The 15,963-nt window shown below is 47.5% G+C and overlaps 1 protein-coding gene across 5 annotated transcripts in view; it reads left to right on the top strand.

Annotated features, from left to right (window-relative positions):
* Window positions 1-15,963, top strand: part of JMJD1C (jumonji domain containing 1C) — a 157,330-nt gene that overhangs the window by 90,699 nt on the left and 50,668 nt on the right. For 3 of the 5 annotated variants that reach the window (XM_071564182.1, XM_071564183.1, XM_071564184.1), the window contains exon 3: window positions 11,756-11,869. In XM_071564182.1, the coding sequence (XP_071420283.1) occupies window positions 11,756-11,869 (114 nt within the window). Of the gene's footprint in view, window positions 1-6,706; window positions 6,902-11,755; window positions 11,870-15,963 lie in introns of those variants that run through there. The other 2 variants (XM_071564185.1, XM_071564186.1) reach the window with 2 other exon arrangements.

The following is a 15,963-nucleotide window of genomic DNA, read 5'->3' as shown; positions in this document are numbered from 1 at the left end:
CAGGTCTGGGTCACTGTCAGGAAGTGAGATGTGCTTCTGAGAGGCAATTGGGAATGTAGTCTGAGAGGTACAGGAAACAGTAGGAGGGTGAAAGGTGGAGTCCTGCTCTGTAATGGGCTGCAGTTAGTGGGAAGTATGAGGGAGGGAGGGAGGCACGGACGCTGAATCAGAACAGCAGCACTTCAGTGGGTGTGAGAAGCCTGAAGCTGATGTTCTCCATCAGGTTGTTTTTCTGGAGGTGAGGCTGGAAGGAGGCTGAGTAAACGAGTGTTACATGCAGTAAGTTCAAGGGGAAAAGGATGCAAGAACCTGGTGAATGTTGGTGATAGGTTTAGAAGAAAGTAAAGCCAAGAAATGAGTTGGAGGGAGATTGGCATCGCTGTGATGGAAGCAAGAAGGCTGAAGAAGCATGAATGCTGCAAAATATGGATAGCACCCAAGTTAAAAAGGGTTTGATGAATATTGCAGACGGAGTGTGGGTAAGAACATTATGAATTTGACGCTGCTGTACTTGCGTTGTGGAAGGCAGAATGTGGTCCCAAGGTTAATGAATGTTGTGGCAGATTACCACAACACTTGCAAACTCTTGTGAAAGTCCAGGATTTCATTGTGCAATAATTTGTAGAAGAAACACAGAATGAAAAGGGTTCCTTTCTGCACAGAGTTAAAATTTGAGTGAGTCAAGGGCAGATGATACAGAGAGACAGGCAGATGGGAAATAGGAGGCATTGCTTATGAGGGAAGATGAGGCTTCCATAAAGCAGTAGCCAAGCCATTGTCAAGGTTTCAGAGGTCATTACAGCAAGCAGAGTTCTAAGGAGAAAATGGAAAGATGTCAGTGAATCAGCTTTGCAAGTGTTGCCAGTAAACTGTTCCTGGGATTGATAAATGAGCGATAGTAGGACTGGGAGATGCTGTTTGTGAAAGTGCAGCGTGTGTGCTGGGGCTGCTGAGGGAAGGATTGCAAACACTGCATGTGGTGGGCTGGAGTGTCTGTGACAGCATTTTGCGTGGTCTGAACGTGTGTGCATTTAGTAAGGCCAGAGAAGGGAGGCTTCAGTAATCAAAATGCAGAATGAATGTAGGCTGGTGCTCTGAGCTACGGGGATAGGGAGAAAAACATGTTTTATAAGCTCTGTTAGAAAGATCTGCACCCAGAAGTGAGAGAGAGCAGTTCACGCTTGAAGGTGACTGATGTCACTGGATTTGAGTGAGTGGCAAGGGTCAGAGCATTTTTACTCAGCTAATGAGGGGAGAGAGGGCTTAGGAAAACATAAATCTGTTATAGTGATGCTGGCCTTAAGATGAGACATCTACAAAGGAATGCCTGAGAGACTGCTTAATATTTTGTCTTTGAACATAAATCTGAAATTAGAGCACTGTCCAGCAAAGAAGAAAACTTATACAATGCTATTGCCTAAAATGATAAGGATTTTTTTTAAGGCCACGCATCTGGTTTTTGTTTTGCCACAATTATTGGTCCCTTGTTGCAGCAGGGACACTGATTCAGCCACAAAAATAGCCTGTTCACTAACGGAGTTTATTCCCAGAGTTGCATTTACAGTACTGGGATGATGATATAGATGGGGATGAAGTAATGGGAAAAATTGCACAGTCATGTTGATGCATGCAGCATTAAACCTCATGGTGCTGCTTGCCCAGGGAAGGATAAAAGTGGTTTTAAAAGTTCACTGAAAACATTGCAAAGGTAGAAACCATATTTTAGATTGGATTAATTTGAAATAAACTGTAAAATCAGATAGTGCTGATATGTGGGTGTATTAATGTTGCTTCATGTACACCCCTGTCCTCAGCTTCTCAACTCTGAAAAATTAGTATACTAAAGATAGCCTGGTGGAGTTACTGCATGTCTGGTTTGCCCACCTCCATAACAAAAAAAGGAGAGTTTAAATGAGGACTTTGCCAAGTGAACTGGCACCTGAATGCCAGTTGCTGCATTTCACGTCTTGCAGCTTCAGTAGTGACAATTGTTTCACATACATTAATTCCTCCTTTGGACTTTGGCTCCTGCACTTAAGTAAAACATCTGAACTCGGTCAGTTTGCACAAATGCATAGTGAGAAAGTTCATTTCTCCACTAACATGAGGCTGACTGTACTTCTTCCCTTACACTGCATTATTTCTGCAGGACTATCTCTGTGAAATGGTTCTGCTTGCTAAGCAAATGTGAGGTGGCACAGACAGGAAGAAGCTAAGTAGCAAAATGCTAATTTAAAAGATGAAGACTTATTTAACTAACCTTCATTTGTTTCAAAGTTTAAATATTTACTCATTTGCAATATTTGCATGTGCTCTTTCCTGGCCAGCAGCGTTGCACACATGGGTTTGTCGGGCGTGAGGTGTGGAAGGAGCACAGTTTGCAGGTCGGGGGATCACTGGCTGCAGGGAGTGAAAGGGTGTGGCAGCAGAGTGCCCAGCCAGGCTGTGCCATCACTCCAGCGCGGCATTCCCGGTGGCAGCAGCTCCTGGCAGGGCCATGGAGCCCTGTATCAAAACTAGCACGGCCAGCAGGCCCAGGGCAGTGACCCTTCCCCTGGACTCTGCATTGGTGAGGCCACACCTTGAGTGTTGTTTTCAGTTCTGGGCCCCTCAGTTGAGGAAAGAGATTGAGGGGCTGGAGCGGGGCCAGAGAAGAGCAACGAGGCTGGAGAAGGGACTGGAGCACAAGTGCTGTGGGGAGAGGCTGAGGGAGCTGGGGGTGTTTAGCCTGGAGAAGAGGAGGCTCAGAGGTGACCTCAGCACTGTCTAGAACTACCTGAAGTGAAGTTCTGGCCAGGTGGGGGTTGGTCTCTTCTCCCAGGCACTCAGCAATAGGACAAGGGGGCACGATGGGCTCAAGCTCTGCCAGGGGAAATTGAAGTTGGAGAGCAGAAAAACATTCTTTGCAGAGAGAGTAATCAGGCATTGGAATGGGCTGCCCAGAGAGGGGGTGGATTCCCCATCCCTGGAGGTTTTTCAGCTGAGATTGGCCGTGGCACTGAGTGCCATGATCTGGTAAAGGGACTGGAGTTGGACCAAGGGTTGGACTTGATGATCTGGGAGGTCTTTTCCAACCCAATAGATTCTATCATTCTGTGATTCTATGGCTGAGGGCTGGGCTCTGGCTGCCGGCCAGCCCATGAGTGCAGGGGCTGCAGCTGCCACCGGCCCTGCCACTCACCCGCCAGGGTTCTACAGGGAAAATGGAAGGGGGGAAAAAAAAGAGCAGCTCTTGAACAACCGTGCCAGCTCAACCCGGCGTGCCTTCCGCCTCAGAGCAAACAAAAACTGAACCAAAAACCCTCAGTGGAGGGAGGCGAGGCCATCAGCCACCTGGAATGCTTTGTGCGGTCACTAAAAATATGAAATCCGCAGAGTTGCCATCCTCACAGGCATGGCCGGGGCCTGGGCTGTGCTGCAGCACACTGGGGAAGCTAAAACTGCAATTTTAGGGAGGGAATGTTTGTGTTTTTCTGTAGATTTTCTTGATTATCTGCAGTTCTGGTGATTATCTGCAAAATAGGGCAGGCTGTGTTAGCAGCAGTACATGTATCCTGTGGCAGCCAGCCAGGACAGTAATTGAAGGTCAGGGATTGTTTGTGGAGTGCAGTTCAGTGTGCTGCCTGATTCCATAGGGGACTGGCAGTGCCAAAGAACAAAGGCAGCTCTGTTCTGCAAGCTTAGAGTATGGCTTGTTTGACTGAGTTCAGGCCCAATTGTGAGAAGCAGCAAACAGTAGTGGAAAACACTGCTAAAATAATGTAACTACTAAACAAGCCTTTTTTAAAGTGTAGCATTTTGCAAATGTCAAAACCAGGCTTGGAGAGACACTCATGTTTTAAATTCTTATTTAAAAATAAGTTACCACCTTTACATGGCAAATTGTGTTTTGTTACGAATATATATATTGTGATGAATTTTTTATGTCGTTATGATGTACATGTCACTTTAGGTTGCCTTAGTGTACTTAACATTAGTAGTTGCACCAGTAGTAACTTCCTTGGTGTTTTATACTCAAAAGTTCTTTTCCCACTTAGCGTATTTTTCCTGAGAACCTCTTCAGGTGAAACCCTTGGAAACAGAGTTGCTGGATAGTATTCCATGCGTAGCCAGTGCAACTTGAGTGCTTTTAGTGAAATCCCTCTGTGGAATGAATTGGTGGTGCTGTGCTGGGTATTAATATTCTTTGTTACTAAGTCTCAGTCTATTAATAAAGCTTTGTCCAAACGGGCAAACTTGCTTGTCCTCCAGACAGTCTTGTGATTTGTATTTTAATAGTGTCTGTCTTGGATATTATTAAGGATTGCCTGCTTTGACAGTTGCACTACATACCACCCAGCTATCACAGCACCATTAGTTCAAGAGTAGCATGAAGTATGTTATGCTCTGTAATAGGCATAACTCATTTGTTTGCCCTTCCTGAAATAACTGTTAGTGTTTGATCTCTTCAGAGAAATGGTAAAATAAACCCCTTAAACTGTATGAGAAAGGTGCCAGTCTGGTGGCAGAAATAGTATGTCTTTGAGACGTTCAGTACTTCTTGGAGGTAGTCTAAAATGTGTTTTAGAAGTTAAATTGAAGATCATTCAAACACAGAATTAAGTTTGGAAAAATATTTATTGATTACTTGGCAAAGTCTTGAGTTAAAGATATTTCCTTGTGCCAGCTATTACTGATAGGTCGAGTTTTACATTTCAGAGATGGTGAGGCCTCTGAAGAGCCAAGTCTGTGAAAGACTCCCCTCTCCCTTGACAAGTGGCCCCGTTGCCATTGGGTACTCCCCTCTCCCTTGCCAAGTGGCCCCGTTGCCATTGGGTACTCCCCTCTCACTTGCCAAGTGGCCCCATTGCCATTGGGTACTCCCCTCTCACTTGCCAAGTGGCCCCATTGCCATTGGGTGGCAGAGGACGGGCACGTTTCTGCTCCACAGGTGGAAAGGGCACAAACAGTAGCCCCAAACATGGAGTGAGGTTGCATTTTAGTCTCTGCTGCTGCATGACCTGTCTCGGTACTGGTGAAATGACTCAGATGTTACTCCTCTCGACCCTGTGAGAGGTGGGCTGGAGTAGGAGGAGTTGGAATGAAATAGGTGAGAATGGTGTCACTACGATGTTTAATTTTCTCTCTGGAGATGAGGCAGTGCATCCCCCACCATGGCCTGGCTGGGGCAGGAGGTGTGTTCTGTGGGAGCAGAGGGACTTAGGGAGCCCCATGCTCTGCTGGTGGCCGAGGGTGGCCTTTCTCTGGCTCTGGGGAGGGGCTGTGGCCGGGGTGCTGGAGAGAAGAGCAGCAACTGTCCGGTCTGGGCGGTCAGGAATAGATGGAGGTGCTCAGGCACTGCCCGCAGCCTTCCTGCCATATAAGGCTCTCAGCTGCTTGGGCTGCCCAGGCTGGAGACCACTTAAAAGGGAAAATCAATACAATAAACCCTCTGCTTGTGTCCCTTCCAAGCAGAATCCAGCTTTGCAGTGGTGTGGTTTGAGCACAGGATGGGTATGGTACAGAGCCCATGCACAGGTAGCCTGGTTCCTGGCCTGTGTGTGTGCAGTGTCAGGAACTGTTACAGAAGAAACAGTCTGCTTGGAGAAAAGTCTGTGCTGGGTAGAGAGAGCCTTCCAGTTCAATATTTAACTGTACCCAAGTATGTTATTTCAGAGCTCAGTATTTTATAGCATTCCAATACACCTTTAAGCTTACATCATTTGGAATAATTCAAGATGAGAACAGAGATGTAGTCATGCATTGATTTCCCATTATTCTCATACTTTCTTGGCAAATGACACGCTTTGTATTTTTTCCATGAAGTGAAAAATGTACAGCTGCTTATGTTTAAAGGGTTTGGAGGAAATAAATGCCTCTACCCCAACCTCCCTTGCGATTATTTTTCTACTTTTTTTTCTCCTGCCCATGTTTGTGTGTGCGAGCTAAGTTCAAGGAGACCATTACAGGTGTTAACTGCTAATTTTTCCTTTGGTAACGCTTTTCGAATAAGTGTCCCATGAACTTTTTTTTTCCTGCTGGATTATTAAGGTGATGTTTCTGTGTGAGCTGTAAACAGCTGTTTGGTTAGAGCCATTAACTTCTGTTCAACAGTGGGAAAACACATTTAATATATACATATATATATATATTTGTGTTGTCAAGGAGCAAACAGGGTGTGTGGCGCAGTGAGCAGCTGCTGCCTGGCCGGCGGTGCGGGAGCTGCGGGCAGGGGCGGTGCGGGGGCCGCGGCTGTGCTGGACCCGCACCAGGCGCTGAGCTCATGCCCGACCCGCCCTTCCTTTTTATTGCTTGAGGTTTTTTCTGGCCTGGCTGTGGACAGAGCGCAGCCCTCGCCTGCTGGCTCTGCACAGCCCACCCGTGGGAGGGACAGGGAGCAGCTTTCCAAGGCCCGGGCGGCGTTGCGGGGGAGGCCGCGCTGTGTCTGTGGGGCGGTTCTGGAGGGGGTGCCCCGGCCGCGCTCGGAACCGCGGCCACACGTGTGCCTTTGCTCCGCTCCGCCCCGCGGGACGTGGCCGCGGCCGCGCCCGCCGAGCGCCGCCCTCCCGTCCCCTGCCCTGCTCGGCCGGCTGCGGGGACGGCACGGAGGGGTCGGCCCCACACTCCGCTCCGCGCGTCCGCCCGCCCTTATGTAAGCGCCGGCCGCGCGGCCTGACCCAGCGCGGGGCCTGCGCCACAGTGCGGGCCGGGCCCACAAAGGGCGGGCGGGCGGCGCCTCCGCCTCCCGCTCCTCCCGCGCCGCTCCCTACCCCGGCCCCGCCGTCCCCGCCCCCGGCGCGGCCGCCCGGCCCGACCCGGAAGCGGCGCGGCGAGAACCATTTTCCTTGTGAGTTCAAAGGCGGAGGCGGGCGCGGAGGGTCCCGCGGGCCGGGCCGGACCGGGCCGCGGGGCGCCGGGAGAGGTGCGTACGGACCGACCGGCGGGCTGGGCGCGGGGAGGGGAACCCGCCGCTGTGACCGGGGAGGCGGGGGGCTCCTCCGCCGCTTCCCCCGCGAGACGCGCGCATACCCCCGGCAGACACTTCAGCCTGGCGAGGGGCGCCTTTGTTTGCCCCGGAGGCCGCGGGGGCGGGCCCCGTGCGGGGTTCGGGGCGCGGTGCGGGCCCGCACGTGACGGACGGGCCCCGCGGGGGCGCGCGACGCTGCACGCGGCTGGCGCGGCTTTGTGCGCGGCACGGCGGGGAGACCGCGCACCGCCCGCCCTCGGGAAACCGCACACACGGAGGTGTGAAAGAGAAAGAAACCCCCGAGGTTTGGGTGGTGGTTCCTCCCCGCCCGTCCGCCCCCCCCTTTCCCCGGTGGGGTTGGTGCCGTTAACGCCGGGCCCCGAGCCCCCAGCCGGCCGTTATAACGGCGGCCCCGCCGGTGCAGCGGCCGCGGGCCATGCGGCTCCCCCGGCCCCGCCACTTCCTCCGGCCCCCCCCGGCCGCGGGCTGCGGGAGTTCCGCCCGGAGAACGCCGTAGGATTGCGGGCAGGGCCGGCCGCGAATGAGGAAACCCGGTGCTCGATTTTAACGTCAGATCTGTGCTATTTATTGTCCGCTCTTTTCCACTCGGTAATTCTGCCTTTGAGTACAAACCATGGCAACAAACAGGCGCTGGAAGAGAGCTACAGCTAGTTTGAATGATTGAGTGTCACAGTGAAAAGGTGCCAGTGTTTGTGCTATTGCAGACTAAGCAGCGAGGCAAGAGAACAATATGTGGAAAAGTTTACTGAATAGCACCTACAAATTAAGTTTACATGATCTTTTAAATTTCTGTGCTTTAAAAAGGAGGTCCTATAGAATGTTAAAGGCTCTAGTGTAAGAACAGCTTTCTGGATTACATTATTAGCTCTTTAAAAGTCTGTTCATTTTATGGCATAAATTCCTCTAGAAAGGTTAAAAAACCCCTTGTAACTGCGGTAATATGCCATGGCAGGCTGTGCTTTCCGCGGTGCGAGGTGCCCAGCCGGGCAGGCTGTGAGCTCCGGCGAGGTGGTTGGTACGTGCGGGGTGAGCCGGCCGCAGCTGCGAACTCAGCTGTAACCCGAGCGTTTGCTGCACTGAGCCCTCTGGGTGTCACAGCCTGGCAGCGCCCAGCCTGCAGCAGCAGCCGAGCTGCGGCGGCTCCCGGGGCCCTGGCCAGTGCCGGGGAACTGCCTGCCCACATGCTGGGGCGGATTACCAACACTCCAGCTGCTTAATTGCACTGGGTAAAAGCTCACTGTGTGCCTGCTTACTGCTGCTTTCTCGGGAAAGTGGGTCCAGTGGTCGACACGGGGGGTTTGGAACCATAACTAAATAGATGAGTTGTTACTGGGTGTTAGAAAAAGCAGTCCCTGAGTAATCTACTCTATTCGTATTTGATGAGTGCAGTTGAATAGTTTTATGATTGTTTGCTGTGAAGTGATGGTAACGTTTTCTAAAAATTTGTTTGGGTTTCCAGGAGGTCCAGGCCCAGAGCTGTGCCAGGTGCCTCATAGGCAGGTTATTTCTTGGATGAGCTGGGGTAAAATCATTGGGGAGGGCAAGGGGGCAGAGTAAGAAACGTGCTTTATTCAGCATCAGGGTTCTTGGTACCAAAGCAACCAGAGTGTGTCTGTTCATAAAACTCCCTTTGGCCAAACAGGGGAATTTGTAAGGGCAAAAAAGTGGATTTTTTTTTTCAAGCAGCGACTAAGAATACACTGCTGAAGTCAAATGTCACTTTAAATTGAGTGCTTGAGTCCTTTGCTTAATTGTGGTCTTTGAGGAGTTGGGTTAATGCATAAAGCTTCCTTTTACAAACTATAAGTTTGACAGAGAGATTTTTGTTTACAGAAGTTCAGTTTCTCCTCGTTTCAGCCAGTATGGTTGGTACTCCCTAGAGCTGTCCTCCACTTTGGGAACGGAAAGAGGGAGTGTCTGCAAGGAGCTTTTCCTCTGAGAGTCTGCAAGGAGCTCGTTGGACTTTCTTACTTCTGTTTTCATGTTGTTACATGCCTCACATGCTTGCCTCTAGTAGTAGCTGACTCTTGCTTGCTGTGCTCTTGATCTGTTTTTCTTTGTGCATGTGTGATGTGAAACTCAGTCACGTCTTCCATCTTAGTATTTTTCAAGTCCCTAACCTGGCCCAGTTTGGATATCTCCTTGGAGGACTGCCTATCTCGTGAAGTTGATGGAGTCTGGACTTTGCCTTCCCAAGAAGGCCTGCTTTTATTAAAGGGTGGGGGTTTGTTGTTCTTTGATAGTGGGGGTGTTTTCTAATAGTGTCTGAAAAATCCCGAGTTGTGTGCAGCTGAGCAGCCATCCCCACTGGAGAGGAGGGTGTGTGACCTGGCGTAGTTTTGCTTTATTTATTTACATATTTTTGCTCTGTGCTCGTGGGATGGCCTGCATCCTCCACATGAGTATTTTGGGGGCGTTGACCTGTCTAGAGGCTCAGATCTATGAAAGCAAGTGAGAAGGCATTACGTTTCTCTTCTCAGAATAATCACACTCACAGATCTATATTTGGAACTGCTTCTTTTAATACCACCAGGAAGATAAACCAGTGGCTCACACGTACCTTAATCTGTAGTGTTGTCTGAATCCTGAATGATAACTGCAAGCCACATTCCACACAGCTTGGTTTCAGCTAATGATGTGGTATGTCCTGTTGTTTGTAGTCGGAAACGCTTTTCTTGACCTGAATAATAGCTCTGAAAGTTAGAAAGGAGTCAGCGTGGAAAAAGTAGAGTAGTGTGTGCAAAGACACAGGCAAATTAAGAACTGAAAGACTACAATATTGGGGCCTTTTCAAAGAGAAGTTTGTCTGCTTGTGAGTTTATACACTCAGTGCTTTGCAATTTTCGTGATGTGAACTCCACCCCTCTCTTAACCTCTCTCAACTCAAACCATTAGCAATACAAGACCCATTATAGGAAAGTGATGCAAGAGCAAAGGCCCTTTCTTAGCTATTAGAGGTTAAATAATTATTTACTCTTCAAACTCTTTAGTTAGCATATTATCATAGGCTCTTGCTCCTCCAGCCCTTTCATCTGGTTACCCTCCTGTAGAGATGGCTGATGGCTGAGAGGTTTGGGGTTTTTAGCCCTTGCTTGTCTGAGAAAGGGTAACAGCTGAAGGGAAACCTTAAATAAAATGGCAGCAGGAATGCTGTACACTCAGTTTGAGCATTTGTGGAGTTGGATAGGTTTGTTAGAAAGTATAATGTATCTCCAGTCAAGTATTCTCTCATTTGTTTAGTAAGTGCCAAAGCTGAAGCTCCAGAGAGACTTGGGCTATATTTAGCCTAATCGCGAGGCAACACCTTTGTAAAGTAGGTAATGAAGCCTGATAAACCTTGAGTGCCTCTCTCTGCTGAGCTGCCTGCAGACTGGCTGAGGGCAGGTCACAGGCTCTGCGGCTGCCCTGCTTAGGTGGCTTTTGTCGAGTTACGGGATTGCTTTGTACCTCATTTTCCCCGTCTGTAAATAGGTCGTGGTGATCCTGCCCTCCCCTTGTAAGTACCTGGGGTCTGTTGCTGCGGGGTGGTGCATGTGAACTACTGGTAGCAGCATTTACAGGGCATTGGCACAGTGCTTCGTGTGGCTTGACCTGCCCGTTTCTTCTCTTTGTCTTTTTCTTCTGCATTTTATATTTAGAATCGGTCTCAAAGGGCTTTTTTGTTTTCCTGTTTTCCCTCATTATTATTTTTTGTCCTGTAGATTAACTTTCCTCTATTTTTTTGCCTCTCCATGTTTTTTCCCCTTGTATCCTGCATGTTCTTCTCTGCCAGTCGTTTCTTTTGTTCACCGGTGTCTTCCTCTTGCTGTTCCCGTCTGCCTTCAGAGCGGCATTTTCTCTGCCCTCCATCCGCTGGGATTTCCTTTTCACCTGACTCATCCCCTGTCGGTACATCCCCGCTCAGTCACGCTCTCCCTGCGCCTTGCTCAGGAAGCGCAGCCAGCAGGGAAGGGACTGCCTGCTTATCCATCCGCTCTCGGGGGAGGCCGCGGGTGCCGCTCTCCCACCGCCTCCTGCTGCGCGTGGATCGGGCACGGCGTTTGGGAAAAGCCTCTGCGGGGGCGCCGGGGAGACCCTCACTCCCCTCTTTCCCCGCCTGGCTTTTGCAGCAGAGCTGGGGGGGTTTCCTGCTCCCCCCGTGTGCTGGGTACGCAGGGAGGGTCGTGCGGCCCTGGGCGCTTTCCCAGCCGTGGGAGGAGGCAGGAGCCCCCCGGCCCCACCGCAGAGTGCCCGGGCCGGCGCCGTGTCCTCCTCGGCAGGCGCTGCGCTGGAGCAGCCGGTGCTGCAGGGAGGAGCGGTGCGGGGGCGGCGGCAGCTCGGGCAGAGCAGTTCAGAGATGGGCAGGGAAATGAGATGGTTGACTTGAGGCAAGGTGAACGATTTCAGAGCAGGAAGGGGGGGGAGCGATTTCTGGTCTGCAGTCTCTGCTTCCACTTGAGCGTCCTCTGTAATCGCCCTCCGCTGGCTGGTCCTGCAGTCACGGAGAGGAGCTGCGGGCTGAGCTGTGCGTTTGGGGGGAACGGGGGTAAACACTCTTGCTCAAGCACAGTGAGGGAAAGGAAGAATGTGTGGTGTAGTTCCCTTTTCTAGCTGGTTTTCCACCAACGGCACAAAGGGGAAAACCGACAGAACACAAAATCCTCCTTTCTTGTATAATTAGTAATTGTTACTCTGTTTTAACATGTTTTTATGGTAGAATTACATCAGTGTTTATACAGTTTGGGGGTTTGATGTGTTGAGGGCTTTTTTTTTGACCCGGAGTTGCTCAATATTTTTTTTTCCCAATAGACATTCAAGCCCTTGGTTGGAAAAAGTGTATACAATTCAATTACTGCAGTAGAATTCCTTGTGGACAAACAGCTGGATTTTATAACTGAAGATAGTGCCTTTCAGCCCTATCAGGTAAGAAATTTGATTAATATATAAGTACTATCCATTTAACTTGGTTAAAAGCCATGTTTTTATTATTTTTATATGTATTTTGTAGTCAAGTTCTGTGTTACTGAAACAAGTTCCTATTTATTATTGGCAGAGATTGTTGCTTATTTTGTGAAAGGTTTATTGGATACTGTACTTGATTCTGGTGAATCTGATCATGTTAAGTACTATGCAGTTGATATTATTGAACCACCTTTATGTAAAATACCTGACCCCTTTAAAGGTTAGCCAGCACTATGAATTGCAGAGCAGATAAAAGATAGTATCCTTCCTTCTGAAGCTGGGCTTTCATATCTAGGTCTTTGCATGATTACAGTGATATCCCACTTACTGTTTTTTTTTCTTCTGAGAATGAATAGCAGAAAATGTTATTTTTTAATAAAAGAAATGCTTTCTCTTGCTGTTGTTCTTAAGCCTGCTAAAATTTCCAGTACCTTTATTTTAATGCCTTCTCCATTAATTAGAAACACATTAATATATAAATGTATGTGTATTTAAAGAACAAGAGAACCAGTGATCCCCTCCTTGCTTCAGAAGGAGGTCTAAAAATCTCTTCTATGACAAATAGAAAAATATTTGATACTTCAACTTGTGCTGAACTGATTGCAATTAGAATAGCCATGAATTCTTCCTTATGGCTTGGATGGTACACTGCGGTGATACAGAAATAGTACTTTGAGACTTGCAATAACAGATGGCCCTGAATAAATGCTATGTAATTTTGTCCTGACACCCCTTCTTTCCTCCTGCTTCACCAAGATGTTTTTTTTTTCCCAATACCAAATATAGAGCTAGAAAAAGAGGAGCAGCTGAGAGAGAATCCTGGGGAAAGGAGAGGGAGGTTCAGTTCGTGGAAGGGCTGGTGCTTCTGTGTGTCTGTGGTGGGGAAGCCAAACAAGTGGAACACTCCTTGTCAGGGTGAGGTTACATGTTGTGACTCGAGCTGCTGGAACAGCCTGGCTCTGCTGCAAAGAGCAGTTCCCACCAGCAGACCCCAGACCAGCACCTTCAGCCTTCTAAACCAGCACAAACACGGGAGGGAAAGCCTGTGATGTGAGTGAGCTGAGCTGGATTAGCCCAGGGTGCATCCAGTGCTGCAGCTTCCTCTCCAGAGGGGTCAGGATGATGCAACACGGAGTGGGATATCCTCCTTTGGCAGCAGCGACCTCTTAAATCAGCTGAGCCGTGAAGTGTAAATTCACCCTCGGAGTCCAGCTGAAATCTTCCAGAGCAAATACTGGTGCTGGTGTCTGTCCTTTGCCTGAAATATGTCAAGATCATGTCTCTGATAATGCTCATTCCAGTAACAGTAATCAATCTCCTTTTGGCAGTGGAGCATTTCTGAGCTGAGCAAAACAAACTGAGCAAATGAGAAGGACTGCCATTTGTTCAGCAATCCCGTTGCCAGGGCTGGCTGGCAGTAACATAGTGATGCTCTGTGCATTTTTTAGACCCTTCAAGGAGTCCTTACTGATAGAGCATCAGGCTCAGAAACACCTTAATTTGGGAAGGTGCATACAAATTGAAGGTATCATTTTTGAAAACGTGTTACGTGAACAACTGGCTTCATATTATCTTGATAGATAATACTGAAATTAGCAGAGTTAGCAGTATCACTTCTCAAAGAGATGTAGACTGAAAACTGGTACAAAGCAGTAGTAGTTTGTCAGAAATAGTTCCAGATAGAAGCTTGGCCTCCCTAAGTCACATGTAGAGGGGCAACTGTGTGAGAGATCAGGCTGATTCCCCTTCCCATGGAGCAAATACCTGCTTGTTAAAGCCCAAGGTAGAGGCTGTTGGTCTGAATCCATCATAAGTAGTCTGGTGACAGATTCCTAAATTGTCTGCTTAACATTACAAGAACTTTGCTGATGGAGATTCCTTCCCAAGGCATCCAGAATTTGCGTTTTAACTGGATGTTGCTTGGATATGGAATGTAGAAACATAAAATAACATTGTGCTCACTGATGAATAGTGCAAAGATTTCTTTATTTGAATGTTTATAACATGTTTGAGAATTGTCTTTCACAGGGATGTCTCTCTGCAGGTCCTGCAATATCTCATTGCCAGGTTTTACAAGTTAATTGTACAGATAAGAGCTTTACTGAATGATAATATCTCAAAGAGAACAGAAACTATTTTTTTTAATATGGAAACTGAATTACATACCAACAGTGTGTTAGACAGAAATATCAGCTTGATCACTGAAACTTATTTTCTGCTGAAAGATATGTGGAGTGGGAGGATTGTCTCTATTAATTTTTCTTGTTATTTTTTGTTAAGGCTGGAAATTGCATTCCTAGCCATCAGTCAGTTAATGGAAGTTAGCTTGTACCTTTTTTCTGGAAGATCTCCCTTTTCTTTGCCATAAAAACAGCTTCTAGATAAGTGTTTGGCAAATGTCCTGTGAAAAATCTGTTTTTCTAAAAAAAAAGCAAGCCTTTTTTGATCCCTTGCATGCTCTGGAATAGCAGTGACCTCCTTTTGAGCAGAAGACAGAATTGAGGAACCATTCTTTGCAAAAACTTTGAGTCTTCTGAAATGTGTTCAGTTTTTGGTTTCAGCTCTCATGGCTGCACGTTTTCAGTATGAAGTCCTTGGAGACCATGGTGACCTAAACACTTTTTATTGCATTTTGCTGTTAGTGCCTAAAATTCCAGTACCTTTTTGCCAAAACAAACAAAGTTTGAATCTGTGTGGGAAGACTCCATTTCACTTCAGATACAGTTCTTAACTACTGAGTAATTTTTCCCATCGTTGTGTATACTCATAATAGTAGTACTGGGCAGCAGAGGAGCGTTTGGTGTGGGTTCTGCTCAGAGCAGTTCTGATCCAGAGCTGTGCTGTTTCACATCACTGTTGGGCCAAAGGGCTCCATGAATAAGGTGCTGCTGTCCAGTTTGAAGGTGACAACTGCTCAAAGCCAAGAAAACAGCACACTTGGCATCCTTTCAGGCTTGGCAGGAAAAACAAAGTTTGAGTAGGCAAAGAACTAAATTACTGTCGTTACCAGAAGTGGTTCTTCCAGAACAAGATTAAAGAGACTTTGGCAGGACTGGCTGGGGAATCGTGAACCATGCATTCCCATGCCATGGCTGCTGTTTGCATAAATAAACATGTTTCAATTGTTAAGAGATTCAACAACCTTCATAAGAGCTAGATGAATATCCTTATTATGGTAGGACATGCAGCTGCATTATACTAGGCCAGCCTTCTTCCACTCTTCACAGGGCTTTTATAGCAACTGTTACACTTGTCAGTGAATTTGTTCTTTATTGCTAAATATGCATGTGGTTTTTCTTTTCCCTTACATGTGTGTTGCTTAGTATCCTACAATTCTCTGAAAAATTCCTTGGCTTCTCTATGCATGGTGCCTTAAACACCAGCATACAACTTGTTTCTGGTGCCTTTTATCTCTGTTTCTCGTGGAGGATGTAAACTCTGTTACTCTCTACGTGAAACTTGTGTGTGACTGAGTGACTCATTCATTAATCTGGGATGGTCAGACCATTTAGTCATGTAATTCTTTATGGTGGTGGCAAGAGGATCTTGAGGATAAAACAGATGTGGATGTTTGCCCTGGTGATTTGTTTAGCAATGAAATGAAAATTCTGTCCTCTGCAGGAAATAACAGACATAAAATTTGCAACATGCATTTTCTATGTCAAGCTGGTATCTGTAGGAAGTGTAGTCTTGAAATGGAATGTCTGAGTTAGGTCCCTGTTAGGAATTCCACTTTACATTCATGATACATCATATGTGTTCTGGGTTTTAAGCAGAAATTCACAAGTGTAGTGGATTTTATAGTGGCTCTTCTTACAGACTGACAATGAACATGTTTTCAAATATGCTTGCTATTAAAACATTTTCAGCAAAACTACAGTGAGTCCACATACAGGTGTGACCTAAATCAAATACTTGAAACCAAAACAGTTTTCTGTAATAAGTTATTTGTACTGTTGTGTGACATCTCTGTGCCTGTCTGTTGTCATACACATACCAAATTAAGCATCAGCAAGGTTAATCATGCCTTAATTTGTTTAAGCATTGTGTTTTCC

The sequence above is a fragment of the Pithys albifrons genome, chromosome 9, assembly GCF_047495875.1.
Source record: "Pithys albifrons albifrons isolate INPA30051 chromosome 9, PitAlb_v1, whole genome shotgun sequence".
NCBI lineage: Eukaryota > Metazoa > Chordata > Aves > Passeriformes > Thamnophilidae > Pithys > Pithys albifrons.
Note: the sequence above shows the minus strand (reverse complement) of the source record. Positions and strands in the feature narration are given on the sequence as shown.